The 20,092-nt window shown below is 37.8% G+C and overlaps 1 protein-coding gene across 2 annotated transcripts in view; it reads right to left on the bottom strand.

The window, feature by feature from the left end:
- The window catches only part of tp73 (tumor protein p73), a 40,545-nt gene that overhangs the window by 8,042 nt on the left and 12,411 nt on the right, over positions 1 to 20,092 (bottom strand). The window contains exons 1-3 of one of the 2 annotated variants that reach the window (XM_036579035.1): positions 12,973 to 13,243; positions 982 to 1,168; positions 596 to 711 (exon numbers count right to left, since the gene is read on the bottom strand). In XM_036579035.1, the coding sequence (XP_036434928.1) occupies positions 596 to 711; positions 982 to 1,168; positions 12,973 to 13,191 (522 nt within the window). In that variant the 5' untranslated portion in view covers positions 13,192 to 13,243. Of the gene's footprint in view, positions 1 to 595; positions 712 to 981; positions 1,169 to 12,972; positions 13,244 to 20,092 lie in introns of those variants that run through there. The other variant, XM_036579034.1, reaches the window with a different exon arrangement.

Genomic DNA, 20,092 nt, shown 5'->3' with positions numbered 1-20,092 from the left:
AATGGTATTAAGAGAATAAAGCATCTTTTTGGTATTTAACACTGTGATATACTGAGTATTTAACAGATTGATAAGGCTCTGATCCTTTAACAGAAACTCCAATCCAGGTTTTACTTAATTTACAAACACAGCAGTGAGTTGCCTGTTATGTCATGGCGGGAGAGAGTATCTTACTAGTGTGCTGGCACACAGGAAAATGTTTTATCAGAAGCAGTATTTATTATAGTTTAGTGCTTAGTTATAGCTTAATGTTCACTGTGAGGTCTTCACAGTGTTTCAAATGCTGACTTTTCAGAACTCAAGACTCATATAAAAAGGCATTTTGGCTTTGTCGCCCCCCTCTGGTGTGTCCCAGATATACAAAATATGTACCTGCAAAATATTGGTGATTTTAAATAATGAATAAATCAACACTTGTCAATAATTCTGTCCCAATTTATTCATTTAAAAACATTGCTTATTGTTGCAGTCCTATTGTATATCACCTATGCTCATGCATGTATCCATATGTCTGTGCTGTGAGTGACCGTACAATCCATCAGCTAATACAGAATATATGTCTATTTGAGTCTCACATGAAGCAACTGACACCAACCTGTGGAGCCTCGTACGGTACAAGGACACTCTGTCTGCCCGTTACTGGATCATCCACATACTGACACAAATTATTCCCCTCCACTCTTATCAAATGGCTGGCTGGAGCTGACTGACCTGGATAAAGAAAGAGGTGAAGTAGGTGGCAGCAAAAAGGCAGAAGAAGATGGAGAGGCAGACAGGAATAAAAGAAGAAAGGATGAAAGGAGAGAGGTCAATGTTCAATGATCTGTAGCAGCTTTGTGGTTCTACTGGCAAAAAGGTTAGAGGTTAATAGTTATAAAGAGTAGGGACACATAGGCCCTTAGAGTTTGACAGACAGGCCTAATTATCTTTATTATCAATAAGTATCGAATAAAGGTATATGGTAAAGGTTTCTGTATTTACTCTCGTTGAATTCTCGTCCAAGCTCATGGTTGGGGCAGCGCTTGACAACTTCAGTCACATGTTCTGCCTTCTTGTAGATGGGCATGGCTCGTACTACGCTGCCATGCGGGGGGGCGGAGGCCAGCTTGATTTGAATTGGGCAGGTTTTAGCAATCTGACAGTACAGCTTCTTGAGCAATGGAGAGTACTACAAAACAAAAACAGGATTTAATGTGTAAAGTAATTATTAATACGTTAAGAAGTGAAAATAGAGAAAAAAAATGTTCTGTTGAAAATTTCTGTAAGCGCCAGGGGTGAAAAATATGGCAAAATATTTTATCATGATATTTGAAGACATTTTAATCAAACATATATATTATGATATTATGTTATTCTGGATGCACCAGCAATTCAAAAATGGCATAAAAGCTGTAAGCACAAGGCTTTTTTTAACATTTCACTCTGAATCTCTACATCCAGTTAAACAAGGTCAGTTATGCTCTCTTGGACTTTTGACGTCACCTGGATGCAAAACTGATGGTCTCCTAAAAAAAGAGCAAAGCCTTAGGTGGCACCGTCTAAATTTCTTTTGAATAAAACATGCAGTTGGTCAGTGTTCTGTACTGACAATACTAGTGATATTTTCAGAAAAGCTTTTTGTGGCATGATTTATTAAAACACTAGTCATACCTCCTACCACTAATAAGTACATAAATCAACATCATATCACAGTGCAAACTATTCTAATGGGAAAACGCTTATGTTAGGCATTTGTTAAAAGTGAATGTTTAGGATGTCATAGCAGTTTGACATGGTTTTTGAAAGACTCATTTCAGAACTGAATTGAGATTCAGGGGCCACCTGACTTCTTTTTTGGTTCTCGGTGGAGAAGCAAATTCATCACATACACACAGACGAACACACACACACACACACACACAGCATGTCAGAGCTTGTCTGACTCTATAAAGACATTGCAAATATTCACCGGAGGAAACCAAAATCTAACCTTAAGGGAACAAACCAACTTTGTGTGGACTTGAATTAATATGATTCAGATTCTGTAATGCTAGGTGCGTCAGCACAGTGAACGTGAAAAAACATGAATGGTGAATTGAACAGTCTTCTTGTTGCAAAAGCACTTCCAAAAAAGTAAACTAATACTTTTTTAATTAACTGTATCATTGCACTATGAAAAAAATTCATTTTCTACAGAACCTCTCACATTAGTCCTATACGCAACTGTCAGTTTGTCAAATCTATGAAATATGGAGAAATAATTTATTCCCCTGTACGTGTTTGAACACTTGTTAAACCAAGCAAAGGATGTTTGTTTTAGAAGCTTTGTGGTTTATGTCTAAGGTACATCTAAAATTGACCAGCCTGTTGCATTCAAGTCAAAGCGAGTTTCTGCATTTGATACCCTATGATTTCAGTTCAATTCAGTTATGTTCCCTCCTCACTGTTGCTGAGCTTGATTGACTCTTTCAGATTTCTTTTTTCTCTTATGATCTCCATCGAGTATCACTGTGTACATACACTTTATATAGTAGTTCACTTCTTTAGTTGGCGCAGTTCTTATTGCCTGCTGGCGGTGTCTCTTCAACCTGCCAATGAGATCACTTCCTCATTTAATACCCATTTACAGTAAGGCCATCAGCACTTCCCATGCATACTAAACCCATACTTTCTTTAAAACATGGCTTAACTCTTAATACTGATACTGATAGGCCCACCATGTGGCCAGTAGGGAAAGGGATGCAGTCTTCTTTCCTGCTCTGATTCAGGGGTGTGGCTAAAATAAGGCCCCGCCTGTAAACTAAAACTCTTTGTGTTTTGGGAGTGAAATTAAAATGTTGGACAGGAATTTTTGAACAAAGTTTTTTTTTATGAAAAACTTAAAGTCATGCTGAATAAATCTTTCTTAAGCTTTAGTTTAAAAGAAACCAAAAAGATATTTTAGGGGTTAGGGTGTATGTATATATATATATAGTAACAGAAAACCTATCATTTTACTTCCTAAGCATGAAATTTGTAGCTACAATTATACATGCATTTGTTAGATCCTGCTGGTTTGCTCTAAGTGATAACACAGAAAATATTTGAGTGCCAATGGCTTCCCCTTGAGTATAATCTTAAGACTGTTAAACATTTATAATGACCTGTGGATTCCCTGTTTATCACTTAAAATGCAAACTAATCACTTAGCCGATTGATCAGAAATGTAAATTTAAATCAGTGAATTTCCTATCAAGTAAGTTTATCACTTAAGGAGAGTAAAACTAAGGAAAAACTACTTAACAAGTTGGCAAACAATCATACTTTTTACCTTTCGTTTTTGAACATGGAAACCATAAATCCTACTTTTCATAGTACAATATAATAATATAGGGTAACACACAAGTGCAACAATTGCCTGGACATTGAGGCTACTTGAGGGTTAACCATGGACATTCAGCACACACGCACACACACACAGACAAGCATAAATCATTCTGTGCAGCTGTGAGCAGTGAGAAGAGTCTCAACACGCCTAGCTGTGACACACCCTCCTTTATTCACATCATTTACAATTGTCTTAGTAGATGTTAATCTGTCTCTCTTTGAAAATATACAGTGCTGATGTACCATTTGGTAAAAGGAGTAAAAGGGCTGCAGTTAACAGAGGAAGAGATTAATATACTGTGGAATTTGGTAGCAGAATAGTGGTGATGCTCAGCTGTTTAGTAGAGAGGGTGCTGCAACATCCACTGCACAAGCACAGTTCACAGTGTGAAAAGAGAGGAAAGAAACTAAGGGATGCTAATGAGCAAATACCTACAAGAAACAGAACAAATTGAAATGATCAAAATGAAATAATGAACAGACAGACAGAACAGAAGACAAAGACAGAGAGAGGGAAAAAGGAAATTGTAAGCAAATAAAGATTGGAGAGAAAAAAGGATGCTCATCCCAGAAAATGATGAGTATGAAGAAGGAGAAAGCGAGCGTTGGACCAGTGCAGGTTCAGGCAGGCTCTTGGGCCTGGGCGATAATGGTGTGTGTGCCAGGCCACCGGGCGTGTTGCAGCACGCCACCCGCAAAGCCAGCGTGCTTGCTGGAGCTTCAGACACTCTGTTCATGCTGAAGTCTGTGAGGCAACCATTACGTGTAAACTATACAATTTCGATAAGGCAATGATTTGCAGATGTTATTATGATGCAAGGCAATATAGTTCCTCGTACAACTGATAAGATCAACACATCCAGCCAACACATTTTACTATTCTGTTTTAATTCGCAATAAACTCCACCAAAATATATTTGAAAGGAACAGTTTTTGGCAAAACAATGTAATTTATACAGTTTGCTTCTCAATGTGTTCGCTTACTGCAAATGTAGTCGATCAGTGAAGACATGTTTGTAATGGAAGTAATGGAAGGTTGTAGCTCACCAGTTACCTATAAAAAATGGACAAAAGTATTGACAAAATTCAGGCTTACATTCCAGAGGTGATAGTTGGCACTAAATCTAAAACTTGGATAGTTGGCACTAAATCTGGTTTTATGATATTTTACAACATGGATTGAAAGTTTCACAGTATGGATCAATTTATGTATGTTGGATCGGTCACATAGTCTTTAGAATGGATGTGTTGTGACACTCCTAGTAGCGCTATCAGAGAATTTTTAGTGAAGAGAGTCCCTTTTGATCCCCTGCTATAAAATTGTCTAACAATGTCTTGTACATTAATGTCAGTGAGCTCAAACTGCTTTAGGCTGTGAGCACGCTGGACTGTCACCTTGCTATTTTCTTCGCCAGGGTGGACCAAAAATCATTTGTGTAAGGGCAGTCCTGATATGATGTGGTTTTGGAGGTAATGTATAGTTTGGTGAATGGCTAACGTTAGCTAGTTAATGCTTTGATTTTTTTGCAACTGCTGACTCAGGAGTTGGACTGGAACAGTTTCTCCATTTAGTATTCTTTTCCGAAAGAAGACACCACAGCTTGTTATCTAGTTTTCTATTGGCTTATGCTTCTGAGGTTCGTGAATTTGCAGGGTTAAAATTCACCTCAATAAACTTGGCACGACACAAAATTAAACACTACTTAATAATTGTTAAAAGTATTGATTTCTAACATCTTTTGCTTTCACCATTTAAGTGAAATGTTTTTTTTTTTTTCACCTGAGAAATTTTACCCGCATGTGGTCTTACTGGGCTAATAAACTGATCAACTCGCCAAACAATCAGCACTCAGTATGTTAGCATTTCACTGTAGTGTTTTACCTATAAGATACTTGTAGGTTTTTTTTTTTTTGGGATAATTTATTTGATAATGGAAAATACGAAGGGCTAGGCTCCCCGTAAACTGGCTCGGGCGATATGCATCTCCAACGCTTCACCGTTGCTTTCCCACCTCTGGAATGTGATGAAAAAATTCTGCATTCAGTTGGATTGACAGAAAAGTTTTTTCCCTAAAGGGAAAGACACAGTGTTCTAATGTGTGGGTGAAAGAGAAAAGATCAGGCCATTGAAACTACAGCCAAGTAAGCAGTATAATATACAAATCCTCCATTGCATAACCAATTTTAGTATACACTTACAAGCTGTTCCAATTTAATAGACAGTAGAGTACATTGTCCAAGGGTCGGCCAGTACTGAAAGTCAAATCTGACCTCACTTGTGGTCCCCACCATGTCATATGACCTATTTCACACGATTTGCAGTGTGTAAAGCCACATGGACTCTCAGTCATCCTTCAGATTCGCTTTTACAAAGATGAGAGTATCTACATGTCCCAACCCATCCGAAGGAGCTTCTTCGCTCACTGGCAAAGCTTGAAGGCTCAGGGCTGCAGAGCCGATTTCCATATTTTTAGGATGGTGATTGTTTTGGATCCCATGGATAGGATGCATGTTGAAACACGCAGTCACAGTTAGGAGCAACAGTTGTTTTCCACTGCAAAGTTTAATATTGAACTTCCAATATATGCGACAGACTGTGATTGTCTTGATGATTACAGTAAACAGGCCCAGTGGCTCACGTAGCAAGGATTTGAATCTCAAAATTTAGAAATGCAAGAGAGATAGAGAGCAAAAGAGTAAGAGTAGTCAGTGTGAGAGAGTGAATATTTTTTTAAAAATGATTAACTGATCTGGTACTCTACATGTGTTTTGTAATGTTCATGTTAAAGGAGTTTTCTTGCTGCAGCTGTGTGTCATGTATTGATGTTTCACAGCTGGTTACTTTTTACAGTTTAGAACTTGGCCCTGGTTCAAGTCATACAGGGGTCCCTCAGTCATCTCTAGAGTGAGATTTTCTGGTTTATGGACTAGAAAAATCTCCTTTGAATGATGTATCTTGAATATGAGGTGAGCGGTTGAAAAACTACAACTGGGTGGATTTTTGAGGGCAAGCTGCTTTGAAAGGTTTTTTGGTGAATGCAGAAGGAAGGCAAATAGCTAATGCTGCTGCTAGAAAGCTGAATATTTTATTGCAGCTGTATGTACCGACTTTCATGAAGTCAGATTCCTTATTTTTGATATATTGACATCACTTAACTGAGAAATGTAATGAATGTGTCTTTAAGGACTGAGAAAGAAAGTGAAAGGGGCCACCATGTAGAACAAACAGGCCTACAGTGAAGATACTCACCTAACTATAGTGGTGTACTTATTCATTTGTATACTTGCTTTATGTGAAACCCTTATGATGAGGTGTGTGTGTGCCACTGGGCGGAAGGATGCGCTGGGTGTGGGGCGTGTTCAGACCCGCCGTCTGACTAGGAGGGTAATAGCTGGGAACGGCGGCTTCGAACACGCCAAAAGCTGAGGCGTGCTTAGACTTGCCCCACATACGCGCCAACAATAATAATAAAAAAAAAGTGTTGGGGTCTTTACTGGAAAAGCTGGGGTGTTAGAACTCATTTTCATCCCTTATGACACCTCGTGCTTTTGAGCTTCTGGAATGTCTGCTTGAAGCAAAGCTCTTATTTGAGCCACCTCATCCTCATCACTTACCATGATACATAATTTGTGTTTATGATTTAACCAGTGATATCACGGCATGCTGGAGCCGATGAGCAGAATCCGATCTGATTCTAGGAACGGATTAAAACTGGGCACGATTAGAGAAACCATGAGTTCAAAGATGAGGAAAAGGTGAACTACCGTTCATTTCATGGCAACCTTATCATTAGAGACCTTTATGAGGACATTACAGTGACAGATGTGTTGTAGCAGTAAACGTCTATGTTCCTAACTTTCTCATATGAAAGAACTGAGCAGCTGGCGAAGGCAAAGACAGTATTTTCAACACTGCAATTGACAGTCGCAGGGACTCCATTTGGGCTGTATACAGATCTGTGATGCACATTTGAAAGTGACTGATTGTCAACACTGTCAGTATGAATGCTAAACACTATGCAACTCAAGCAAAGTATCAAGTAGAATGGAAAGATGGCAGGAAATGACTTGAGACTGTTAATATGAACCCTCTAAAATATGTTGCAACCTCAGATGAACTTACAAATGGAGATGTAAGAGAGATGAAATGCATCTCAAATAGAGGTGCACAGCAAATGATGGATCAAGCAGATTACAGTCAATGTGCCCCTATGCTGCTCCTCCTGCAGCCCGCGGCTACACAAACTCAACGGTTTCTAACCCCTCGGCTTGCCTCCCAGTGAGTCACTCACTTCTCCTACAGTAATCCCACATAACAACAGCCTGCAAACCTCTGTCTCAAACCTGGGACTTCCCTGAATTAGAGATTCGACACTTTGCATTCCACACAGTTTGGCAGTAATCCCTGGTAATTTTGATCTTTTTTCTTTTAGATAAAGTGAAGGTTCCTACAGTCCTCAAAAATGTTAGGACAGCCCTGGTGCATTTTCTTTTCTTAAGCACATTTGCATAATGGCAGTGTTTCTATTTTACCGTTGTTAACGAAGCAGCACCAGTGTCTCTTTTTGTGAACAAACAGAGCCTTGAGTTAAAAACATAAAACAGAAAGCCCAGTCCTTGCTGTATGTATACAAGAGAGTTTTTTTCACAGATCCTGCCTATCTGTTTTACACCATTTGAAAATGCCAGCTGCCCTTGCATTAAGTTAACCTTTCATGACTATTGGATCCACAGAAATGATGAAAAACAAACCTTTTAAGTCATATTAACAAACTAACACTTTTTCATTTTTCTGTACAGTTTATGAAATACAACATTTTCTTATGGTAGCAGTGTTATATCTGATAATAGTTTAGGACTTCATAGTACTAATTGATTTCTACATACGGAAAACTGACACACTGGTGACTCTCTGATAAGCTACAAATACAGTTTTTTATGCAAAACAGTTTCAACATCTGGCAATAAAAGCCAACATTGTTTTTGTTTTTAGTAAATCTGTCATTCTGAAGCTACTGATGAAGTCTAGAGCCAAGCATTCACTGCTTCACCATTGTCTTGAGACCTCCATTCAACAGAGCCATGAGAAACCCAAAATACATAATAAGAATAAACAGAATAAACAAATCTGGAAAAATACAGAATAAAAAATAAAGGTAAAAACTTGCCAAAATCTGCATGGTTAGATTCTTCCTATGATATGATGACCTAATGGAACCAGCTGGCCATACACTGGTTTACACATGCACACTTGACATGAACAGACTGTGCTTCTTTTTCTATCCATAGAATCTTTTGTAAGAATCCTTTAAACCTAATTGAAATAACAGAACCAACAGAAATTTAAATTTAAACAAAAGGACAGTTCCACTGATTTTTCAAAATTTCAGCATAATTGAACGGTTAAGATGTAAACAAAGTCAGGGTAGTCTGAAGTGAAATGTTTCATTCTAGATAAACTTACAAAGTCAGAATTGTTCACAGTGGTGCTGATAGGAACCAGACGTCTGAAGAGTTTTATGCTAAAAGCTACCCCAAAGTAAGTTAATACACAAAATGGTTACCAGTACACTGCCTGATGACTGAGACATTGTTTTACAATTGTTTTGAAATAAGGTTTTTGCCCAAAATCTATTCATGGCAAAAAGATATATGTAGGGTGTTATAAGGCAAAATAGTCCCCAAAGAAAACGCTTCTTAGATTTACCACAATTTTACCATTATTAATGTTACATATATAAACTCAGAAGGCACAAGTAGGTTCATGGATCTTTTTGGATAGTAAACATATTTGCATTAAAGACATTGTGACTCCTGGATCCCATCACCACAACTGTAAAGAAATGGGTAAGTGGGTGGATAGGTAAGTTTCTGTACAATTAATAATTTCACATCTAACTACTGCATATTTTTAAACTAATGAATTATACAGAAGGCTTGAAAAATCAGTGGAATTTCTCAGCAAGTTATGAAATATTTTATGTTTAAAAAAATGCATAAGAGCTTGAATGCTTCAAATGTTAATATCTAATATTTGTATCAACTTTACTTTTCACATCTCTTAAAATTTTCAAAAGGGCGTTATAAATCTTTGACTCTTTTTTGCTGGCTCATCTCCCTGCTAAGCCTTGTAAAACAACAAAGTAATAATAGTTCATCTTTCCACAGCAAGACACTTAACATTGTTCTGTCTTTCTGTCTTTGCCTGCAGCTAAAACCAAGCACGACAACGTTAGGCACACTTTTTTCCTTCAGTTAAAGTAGGTATGCAGTCCCATTTTAAGCATGAAAGGAGTATTCCCCTACAATGTGTGTGTGTGTCAAAGTGCTCAGTCATGCCTGTCTAGGATGAATGCCATGAGATAAGCAGGCATTTAATTTGTATGCATTAAACATGTTCCTTGAAAATGAGAGCTCTACTATAAACCACATCTGAGAGTAAGATGCAGTTTTTACATTTAAATGTCAGCAGACTCTTCTTTATCTCTTTGTTGGGTTTGTCTGACTCTCAAGCCTCACCTGTCCAGTCATGCTTACCTGTCCATCACTAAGCTAACTAACAGAAATGTAGTCAGTATGTTTCAGCCAGTATACTGAACGTAATCAATATAAATTCATCATGAAATTAAATTATAATAGAGTATCTACAGTTATGTGCAAAAGTCATAGACCACCCTTCATTTCATTTTCAGTCAATATGGCCATGAAGTACAGGTTAATTGTCTGGAGATTAGATGCAAGATAATCCATTTGCATAAAGAAAGGGAAAGTCTGTGGAAAATAAGTGAAAACAGGAATTTCAAAAAACTTTTAACAAAAGTTAAAAATGTATTAGAACAGTTGTGAAAAGATGTCTCAACACTGTGGGTCTAGCTGTTACTGAGGAAAGGATATGAAGAAAAGAAGTCCAGATCTCAACGTCACTGAATGTGTTTGGGTTGAGAGAAGCAGAAAGTGCAACCAGCTTCTAAGACTGAGCTTTAGAGGTGTGGAAAAATATCCCTTTGGAACACTGAAAGGAAGGCTGCCAAAAAAGAATGGAAGTTGTTCTAAAAAGGCAAAGGATGGACACACTAAATAGTGAAAAAATGTATATGTAGCTGTTAAGGCTGCTGTGATGTGGTCTGTTAAATATACAGTATTGTGCAGAAGAATAAAACAGTAAGTGTATTTTTGGCTATAAAAACTATTACATTAAAATAAATGCAAGTAAACATAAATATAGTAAGAAGTATTTTATATACATAAAATCACTACTTACTATATTAATATTATTTGCATTTATCCTTATATTAACCCCTGAAATGGCCAGGGCCCGTCCAATTATTTTTTTTAAATAAAATTATTTAAATTATAAAAGTTTGCCTAAAACTTTTGCAAAGTACTGAATGTTTTCTTCTTTTTATCCTGATGCTGAAAACTGAATAACGTGTACTTAAGGGATGCTTTGACTGGAAATTAAATAAATGAAGGATAGTCTCTGACTTTTGCACAGTACTGGTAATGTTCACATAATTTGTTTACAAAAGACTGGATGTTCAGTATGACTCCTTCTGGTAACAAAAACACAGCTGCCTTCAAAAACACCTGTCATTCTTATAAAGTAACTTAGAGACATTGAGAAGGCAAGTCCTGGGTATAAATCGCAAACCTCAGAAAAGTTTCTGCATCGGCGACTGGCTTAGAGAAGGTTTTTGACCTGCGAGTGATGATTCTTCATTCAAGAACGTGCTGAGGTTTTGACGGCAGTGAAGAGTTTTTTTAGAGTTATTCTTTTTTAAGCGTTATTTACTAGGGCAAGGTTTACCATGTCATTATTCATATTCTGAAAAATATCTCCTTCACTTGACATAATAGAAACATTATGGGTTTGCATCCTGAAGTTTGGATTTAGAACTACTGCTTCTTTTTTTCTTTTTCCTTTTTTTTTTCTTAGAAATTAAGATTATGAGGAATTACGATGAATGTGTCCCACAAGCTTACTTACTCAGATTAACATAACATTCAGGTAACCTAGCACCTCTCTATCACCTCTAATGAGACTGAGATTACTAACCTACAACCACTGAAATGATTTTGGATCATTCGCTGTTACCCAAGTACATGTGCTGGATTTAGATGGTTGTGAAACTCCTTCATGAAAGATCTTTACCAGTTCCAGTCAAAATAGTCATGCTCTGAAGATTGTCTCCTTATTTCAGGACAACAGTGAACCCTTTGTACTTCCAACCAAGGTGTCCTCAACTTCGTATTTAGGACCACTGCTTCTTATTCTGCAATAAAAGGTTAAAGGAGCAAATGTGTGCCTAGAACTCATTTCCTTAGTTTAAGACATACCCCACATTTATCTCTGTATCTTCACATTTGGCTGTTCTTAGGTGTGAGATTACTAACCCACAACCACCGAAATGATTCTGATCGACAGGCTGTGTTCACACATGTGAAACCTCTGAGAATGGAGCGGAACGTTAGGTGCCAGAGGCAACACTCTAGAGTGGCAACAGGATGAACGATGGCCACAGTGCTCACCTCGGCAATGCTGCTATCACCTTACAACCCCATGCACACAAGAATGAGCCAGGTTTATGCATGAGTTAATCTGACAAACAGCTTAAAAGCCAAGCCGAAAGAGGCAGACCCCAGCTTCTGTTGTGCAGGGTCAACTGCATGACAGACGGAGGTGACATCTTTTTGTAGTGATGCTGGGCAAAACAGTGAAGACTCGTCTTTCAAGCTTCTCAGTTTAGGTCCTTCGAAATGGAATTCTGATTTGTTTTAGAAAGATGCTCACATGTCCCATGTTAAACATTGAAGGTGAAATATAGTGAAGATTACTTGAGAAGCAGAAAATTCAACCACCAATTTGACTGAACTTTAGAGGTGTGGAAAAGTCCCTGCAGATTTCTTGAAAGAATTTCCCCAAAAAGTCAAAGGGTGGGCACTCTGAATACTAGGAATTATATTTAGTTGTTAAACTTCTGTGTAATTTTCTGTTAATTTTAATGATGTTGAAAAATGTTTAGCTTAATGGTAGTTTACAATATAACTTAAATGAAGGGTGGTCTCTAACTTTTGCAGAGTAGTGTATAAAGGTATGTAGTCTTCAACATATACTCAACTTCAACACCTCATAAATACAGGTATTTTAAAATTAAGTCATTTAAGTATATCATAGTAACCTGCCTTGGGCAACACCCCCTCATGTGTTTAGTAAAAGTGCACTAGAATTTACAGCACTCTCCACTCACAACACCGGACAGATTAAAATGCCTTTAGCAGGGCAAGATGCTGTCTAAATCATTTCCAAGTTCTTGAAGTACCTAACATCTAATAAGTAAGCATTTAGAGCCAGAAACAAAAAGAGAAATATACATGAATTGAGATTGGTTAGAGAGACAGAGACAGAGATTGTTAGAGCTAGATAATTGCATTGAAAACACAAGACATTCAGAATGAACTCCTCGAGTCCGAGGGAGGGACTTCTAACCCAAAAGAAGACGAATAAGTGAGTTAAAGTTAGTGTGAAAGAGACAGCGTGGGACTGAGAGCTCAAGCAAAGGTGCTTTCTTCCTTATGTGATACAACAGCAAAGAAAAAAAAAACCCTCTACAGGCGATCTCCACTCACCGTCCAAGTGGCTGACTTGGCTGTGCTTGACTGCTGGAAAGTCACCTCGAAGCTGTGTGGCCCAGGGTAGTCCGTGTTGGAGGGGATGGCCGGGGCTGGGGACATGGCCTCAAAGGTGGAGTTGGGCTGCGAGTAGGGTGATGGCGTGGGAACGTTGGAGGCAGTCTCTGAGCTGTAGGGGCTGGTGGACGCTGCGCGGTTCCCCAATCCCTGCTCCATACTGCTGCTCAGCAAGCTATACTGAGACTGAGCATAGAAATAGGGAGAGAGATAAAAGAAGGAGGGAGAGACAGGTAAACGGCCAGGAAGGAGGGAAAAAGTGGAGCCAAAGGTAAACGAAGGAGGGAGGTGAAATGGCAACAGGTAAGAGGAGTCGGGAGGGGGAAAGGGGGGGTTGAGGAGTTTGGAAGACGTCTACTGGGCTCCAGTTACACTGGGATTTAAAGTTGCGGCAGCCGTGCCCCCCTCAGGCACGGGGGTTGTAAAACATAAGCGTAATCTGTCAGACATCTAATTGCCTGCCATACTCCTCCATCATCGATTCACACACACACACACTGACACACCCCGCAAACCAGCCCCTAATAAATTACCAAGTGGAGAGTATCTTTGTTCTTGGCGTAGCCTTTTAGCAGGCGGCCTTCAGAAACAGTTTGCTATAACTAACCTGAGTAGCTTCTCATAATGCACAGATTACAGCTAATGTATCATTCTTGAAGTGTGCTAGCTTTTAAGCAAATAGCAGCAATTCCAAACTTATTAAACTTCCATGAATTGAAGGAATTGCAGTGCTTTGTAAAAGTATTTAAACCCTTTGAAAGTTAACAAATTAAAAAATTGTACTTTTTTCAGTGATCTTTTATTGTGAACTCATATATGAACACTAAATTTGAAAATTATGTGCTCAGAGGGCCCAAAATATGGATAACAATGGCCAGTGTTTCGCTGCACAAAGCACTGGAACCTTTGGTGCTACAAAACTTGAACTGTCCTAAAGGAAGCTAATGCTAACACTGTTAGTATTTATGCTAGCTTCCACAGAATGATTTGCTCATATTTTCACACTCAACAAAGAAAAAATATAAGCTTTGTCTGATACTTCACATGACTTTGTGTAACTGTTGACATTTATGTGTGAGTGTAAAAAATCACATATTACATATCAGCATAACTAGTGTTAAGCTAACTTGTAAGTAAGGCGTCAGTTCCCGCTCTAAAGAAAAAAATGAAGCTTTGCTTGACTCTAAAAATGAGTATGTGTAAATGTACACACTTTTATGAGGTGCATACAAAACATTGCAGTATACTGTTCCATGCCAAGGTAGGCTAACCACTAACCAGCAAGCAAGGTGGCTAAATAGCCAAATAAGGTGGAATAAAAGGACCAAAAAACAAATCGTACAACTGTTGATCTTCTTGTCATTCCATGTGAGTCAGTTCTGGTTTTTGAATGTGCAGTGGAAAACACCCACATTTGCCTCTTTCTTTTTTTTTAAATAAAGGTGTTTGATGTAGTGTTTAAACATTGTTGATGTTACAGTAAGTACTGGTCTGTCCATATATGGAAATAAGCTGCAAAAATGTAATAAATTCATTGCTTGAGTGCACCAAAACCAATTCATTGACATATAGCCATCTATACAGCAGTTTGGCATATCAATCAAGACACAATAACAAAAATAAGCTGTTTAATTCTAAGGGATAAAGAGAGGTTGGGCATGAAAAAAATGAATTCGGACTTGTTAGTACTCAGAACCACACAAACATCATAAGTAGACCTTTAAAAAAATGTTTAAATGTAAGATAGGACCTTTTAAAAATAGCCAAACTTTAAGGGAACCTTCGGTTTACCCTGAACTGGAGCCTGGAGGTTTTCAGGTGGTAGTTTTTGCTGATTACATTTTGCATTGGTTATATAATATTTGCAGATATTTTTATGAGGCATAGTGCATCTCAAACACTGCAAAAATGTACTACTTAAATGACAATTCTTTATAATCTTGAAATAATTACAAGCATCTAACGCTAAATGGAAAATGAATTTGAAAAAAATTGACACAACCACCTGATGTTTGTAGCCAGTAACAGCCTTGGTAATTGCATCTCAGAGACAAATGCATGATGGGAGACATTTCATTAACATTTATGAAATGCTATACCAAAAATCAGCACTCAGAAGTTATGCATAAAATCACTCAAAAGGGTGTTTACCTTCTTTTTCACATAGTACATTGTCCAAATGGCCTGTGATTCCTTTCTCTACCTAGAGCTGGTAAAACCTTTCAATACACAGCGCAGGGCAGTTCAGTTTTAGAGGCCAGTGTACATCCTTATAGTCTCACACCAGCATGCTCTGTCCATTCTCATGTCTTTCTTGCTGTTTCGTCTGGTTCTGAGCCTTCCTTCTGAACTGTGACCCTTGTGGATAGCAGCAGGAGAGTGAATGGTGTTCACATTGTCCTAATTATGGTATGCCTTTAGCTAGACGACAACACTGGCACAAGTACGTACTTGCAGGAGAACACCTTCTCCAGGTCTAGACTGTGTCAATGCTGTTTGTCAGAAATGCTCCCAAGTAAACAAAAGTTAGATGGGATGAGAGAGAGGAAGAGAAAGAGAGAGAATGACAGAATGGAAAAATGGATGGTAAAGAACAGGAAAAAAAGGTTTCTATGATGACTTTTTTTGAGATGGCCTCACAATACTACTTGCACTATTACTACTACTGTTACCACTAATAATAACAGTTATAATAATAATAACATTAGTAATAATAAATTAATTAGCAATAAAAAACTACATTACTGGTATACATATGTAGTGTTGTGTCTTCAGGCACAGCAAGGAAAGTAGTAAAAGTACAGTTGTACTTTCATCAAGAGATTGGGGTAAAAAGAATTTTACCCATTAAAGAGAGTCTAGTGCCAGTAGACCTAAGATTAACCAGCAAATAAATGGATGAATACAGACCAGATATGTTTTTCTCATGTCTTACAGGTGGGGCTAGATGATATATTGTTTGTAGCAGTATTTGTGATTCCAACTAGGTTAAACTCCCAATTTTTTATTTATTTTTTAACATATAGAACAAACAAAGACTTCACAGACATGACAAATATGGAACAAAAAAAATCAAATTTGCATAAAAGCTTGTTTGCTTTTATTAAAAAAAATACTGTACATGCAAAACAAAAAGTCATTATCAGGTGTTTTTTTTTGTTTGTTTTTGTGTCAGGTTGTAGCTACAAAACGTGACCGAAGGCAGCAGGAATCAGTTTAGCAGACATGAAAACATACCTTTAATTTTTTTAAAGAAGAAAACATAATGATGGTATTAGATGGTAAACAGATATAAAGTACCTGCTACAGATCTTGAGTCATAATATTTGACAGTAGGTTTTGCCTTCACGCTCTTACAATGTTAAACACAGCCGTGTGATTAAACAAAGTGAAGGACTTGTTCAGCTTGTTCACTTGTTCATTGACAGAGAGCTTTCTTCTCTTGTACAGAGCTGATTAAAATGCAGCATTATTTGTATATATATATTTTTTGCAATATTTCAGTTATTTGTTTGAATTTAATTTGACAGGTAGATGTAAAACTGGCTACTGACATACCATGATGCTGCTTTTCACTTTTAGCAATATTTTAGCAAATGTTTGATACAGAATGAGCACTTTATCCATGATACTATGCCTATAAAATAAGTTTCCCTATTGCTAAAAAGCTTTTATTTTAGATTATATTTTGTGCACTTTACACTTCCAGGACAGTTAAGTGCAATGAATGTCATTTACTGTGTTCTTCAGTGTAACTGTAGCTTGTGCTAAAAGAACAGTACAATAACAATTAAAGAACTAGTATGTTTCCTCTCTGTAAATATTTTCTGTCTCAACACTGTGTACGATTTTCTCTGGTGTCATTTTAAGAGAAGAAAACAACATAACCATTTAAAAGCTCTGTATTAAAATTAGAGGGGCATAGGGTCCTTAATTTTATTAATGTGAATTTTTAAACTGTATTAATGCTAAGTTGAATATTATCTGACATTGTGACAAAATTGGAAAATAATGATTTAGATATTGAATTCTTACCAATACTGACTAGGCTACCAGCGACCAGAGAGATAAGCCCATGTTGTCTCTCAACTCTCTAAAGACTGAGTGCAGATTGAGGACACGCATATTTCTTACCAGAAAAAGTCATTGTTTTCATTGTCTATAACATTTTAAGTGCTCTTAAATCTCTTTGAGCATTTTGTTCATCTGCCCAGTCACATGGTTTACCTCCCCAAAATACAGCTTGGAGGAGTTTTTTTAATAGGGGGCTTTCCACACAGGTGGGGAAAACCAAACCTGCATTGTCAACTCAAAATGTTCAATATGAGGAATATGGTCCCAGTGTTCTCTCTCGCTCCTTCTCTCTCTCCCTCTCGCACACATACACACACACACACACTGTCAGGTGTACCTCATTACAATGCTGAAACGTTGCATGGCAAGTTGAAACAGGAAAAAAAATCTAAGTCGCTGCTTTGTGTGTGAACATAAACTATCTAAGCTTTCTTTCTGACCTGACGGATTAAGCAGAGGAATAACACATGCACACCCAAACAGCAGCTAAATCCAACTCATTCTCTCACTGACTGTCAGTCATAGCTTACTGTGTCAGTCCATAGGCTGAGTCTGGTACAATCTACCTGTCATCAGCACTAAAACCCGTGTGCGTTGAGTCAGTGACTCACACAAAGCCACAACATTAGCACTAACTTTTACTTTCTGGCCACCATGTGTATAGTGCTGCCACCCTAGCCATGTAAAATTCCTGGACATGATATCAGTGATGATATTTTAACTAAATGGATAGCCATGCGCAAAGTGCAGTTTAAGGCCAGAAACACACTCAACAATGCCTGACCAGCGCATTGCAATCCCAAAGCCCTTCTGTACAAACTTACTGTGCATTCTTGCATTACTGTGGCAGCTCAAACACTCAGTACTCAAGGAGCTGATAGAGGACAAATCAGAGAAGGATCTACTGTTATTCCAACAACAATGATCATGTATCATATATGTTTATGTTTATATAAGCAAACCATTTTTGCTTGAGACTCAACTGCTTGTCTTCTATGGCAGTTGAGAAAGCATGCTGGCTGTATAAGACCCCTTGGCCAGGCTTGGATTTCGGTATATTGTGTTCAGTTATGACACATTTTTGAACGCAACAATGTGCAAAACTGTGTCTAGCATCTGCATTTGTGTCATTGCATGAAGTATGTATGTGGCCTAAGGTAGATAAATGTTAATTTAGCTACAACCCCATTTCCAAAAAAGTTAAGACGTTGTGCAGAATGTAAATAAAAATAGAATGCAATGATATGCAAATCATGTAAACCATATTTTTAAAGAAAAATACTACAAAGACAACATATCAAATGTTGAAACTGAGAAATTTTAGTGTTTTTTTCTAAATATATGCCCATTTTGAATTTGATGCCAACAACACGTTCCACAAAAAAGTTGGGACGGAGCATGTTTACCACTGTGTTTTATCACCTCTTCTTTTAACAACTCTCTGTAAGCATTTGGGAACTGAGGAGACCAACTGCTGTAGTTTTGAAAGATATGTTTTCCGATTCTTGTCTGATACAGGATTTCAGCTGGTCAACAGTTCAGGGTCTCATTTGTCGTATTTTTTAATTTCATAATGCACCAAATGTTAACAGTGGATGACAGGTCTGGACTGCAGGCAGGCCGGTTTAGCACCCAGACTCTTGTAATGCTGCTGTAATACATGCAGAATATAGTTTGGCATTGTCCTGCTGAAATAAGCAAGGCCTTCCCTGAAAAAGATGTCATCTGGATGCCAGCATATGTTGCCAAAACATGTATATATCGTTCAACATTAATGGTGCCTTCACAGATGTGCACATCACCCATGCCATGTGCACTAATGCACCCCTGAACCATCATGAAAACTGGCTTTTGAACTGTGCACTGATAGCAAGCTAAGTGGTCTTTATACCGGAAGACACAGCGTCCATGATTTCCAAAAAGAATTTCAAATGTTGATTCGTCAGACCACAGAACACTTTTGCACTTCCCCTCAGTCCATTTTAAAAAAACTCTGGCCCAGAGAAGGTGGCAGCATTTCTGGATCTTGTTTTTTCTTTACATTTTAGAGTTTTAATTAGCATTTGTGGATGCAGCGACAAACTGTTTCACAGTGGTTTTCAGAAGTGTTCCTGAGCCCATGCAGTGATTTCCTCTACAGAACTGTCTGTTTTTAATGCAGTGCCGTCTGAGGGCCTAAAGATCATGGCCAGCATATACTGGTTTTTGGTTTTGTCCCTTGCATACAGAGATTTCTCCAGATTGTCAGAATCTTTTAATGTTATTATGTACCGTAGATGATGAAAAGAAAAAGTTCTTTGCTATTTTACGTTGAGAAATGTTATTCTTGAATTGCTGCACTGTTTGATTATGCAGTCTTTCAATGGTGAACCCCTCATCATCTTTACTTCTGAAAGAATCAGCCTCTCTGGGATCCTTTTTTATACCCAATCACGTTATTAACCTGTTGCCAATTAACCTCCTGGTGTTTTTTTAGCATTACACAACTTTACCAGCCTTTTGTTTCCCCCGTCCCAACTTTCTTGGAACATGTTGTTGGCATCAAATTCAAAATGGGCATATATTTTTTAAAAAACAATCAAATTTACCAGTTTCAACATTTGATATGTTGTCTTTGTTCTATTTTCAATGAAATATAGGGTTTAAATGATTTGCACTTCTTTGCATTTTGTTTTTATTTACATTTTGCACAGCGTACCAACTTTGGGTTGTACTTAACCGAAAATTCTCAGTTATTGCTTTGTAGTGCTGCCTAGTGCCTAAACATGTCAGCCATGTCAACATGCACTACTACAGTGCTACGCTGATGGTAATCTAACCTAACAAACCCCATTTTTCTCTTTCTTTGTATGCAAGTGCCTTTGATTGAATAAAATATGCAGTTTGAACTTAATAAGAAAGGCTATCATGAAAATGCTGAACATTTTCTGTTCCTGGATGGACCAAAATCCAAGACAATCCAGGAAAATCCTGGACAGGTGGCAAC

The sequence above is a fragment of the Colossoma macropomum genome, unplaced genomic scaffold (assembly GCF_904425465.1).
Source record: "Colossoma macropomum unplaced genomic scaffold, Colossoma_macropomum, whole genome shotgun sequence".
Taxonomy (NCBI): Eukaryota; Metazoa; Chordata; class Actinopteri; order Characiformes; family Serrasalmidae; genus Colossoma; species Colossoma macropomum.
The sequence above is the reverse complement of the archived record's forward strand: the minus strand, read 5'-3'. Positions and strand labels throughout refer to the sequence as shown.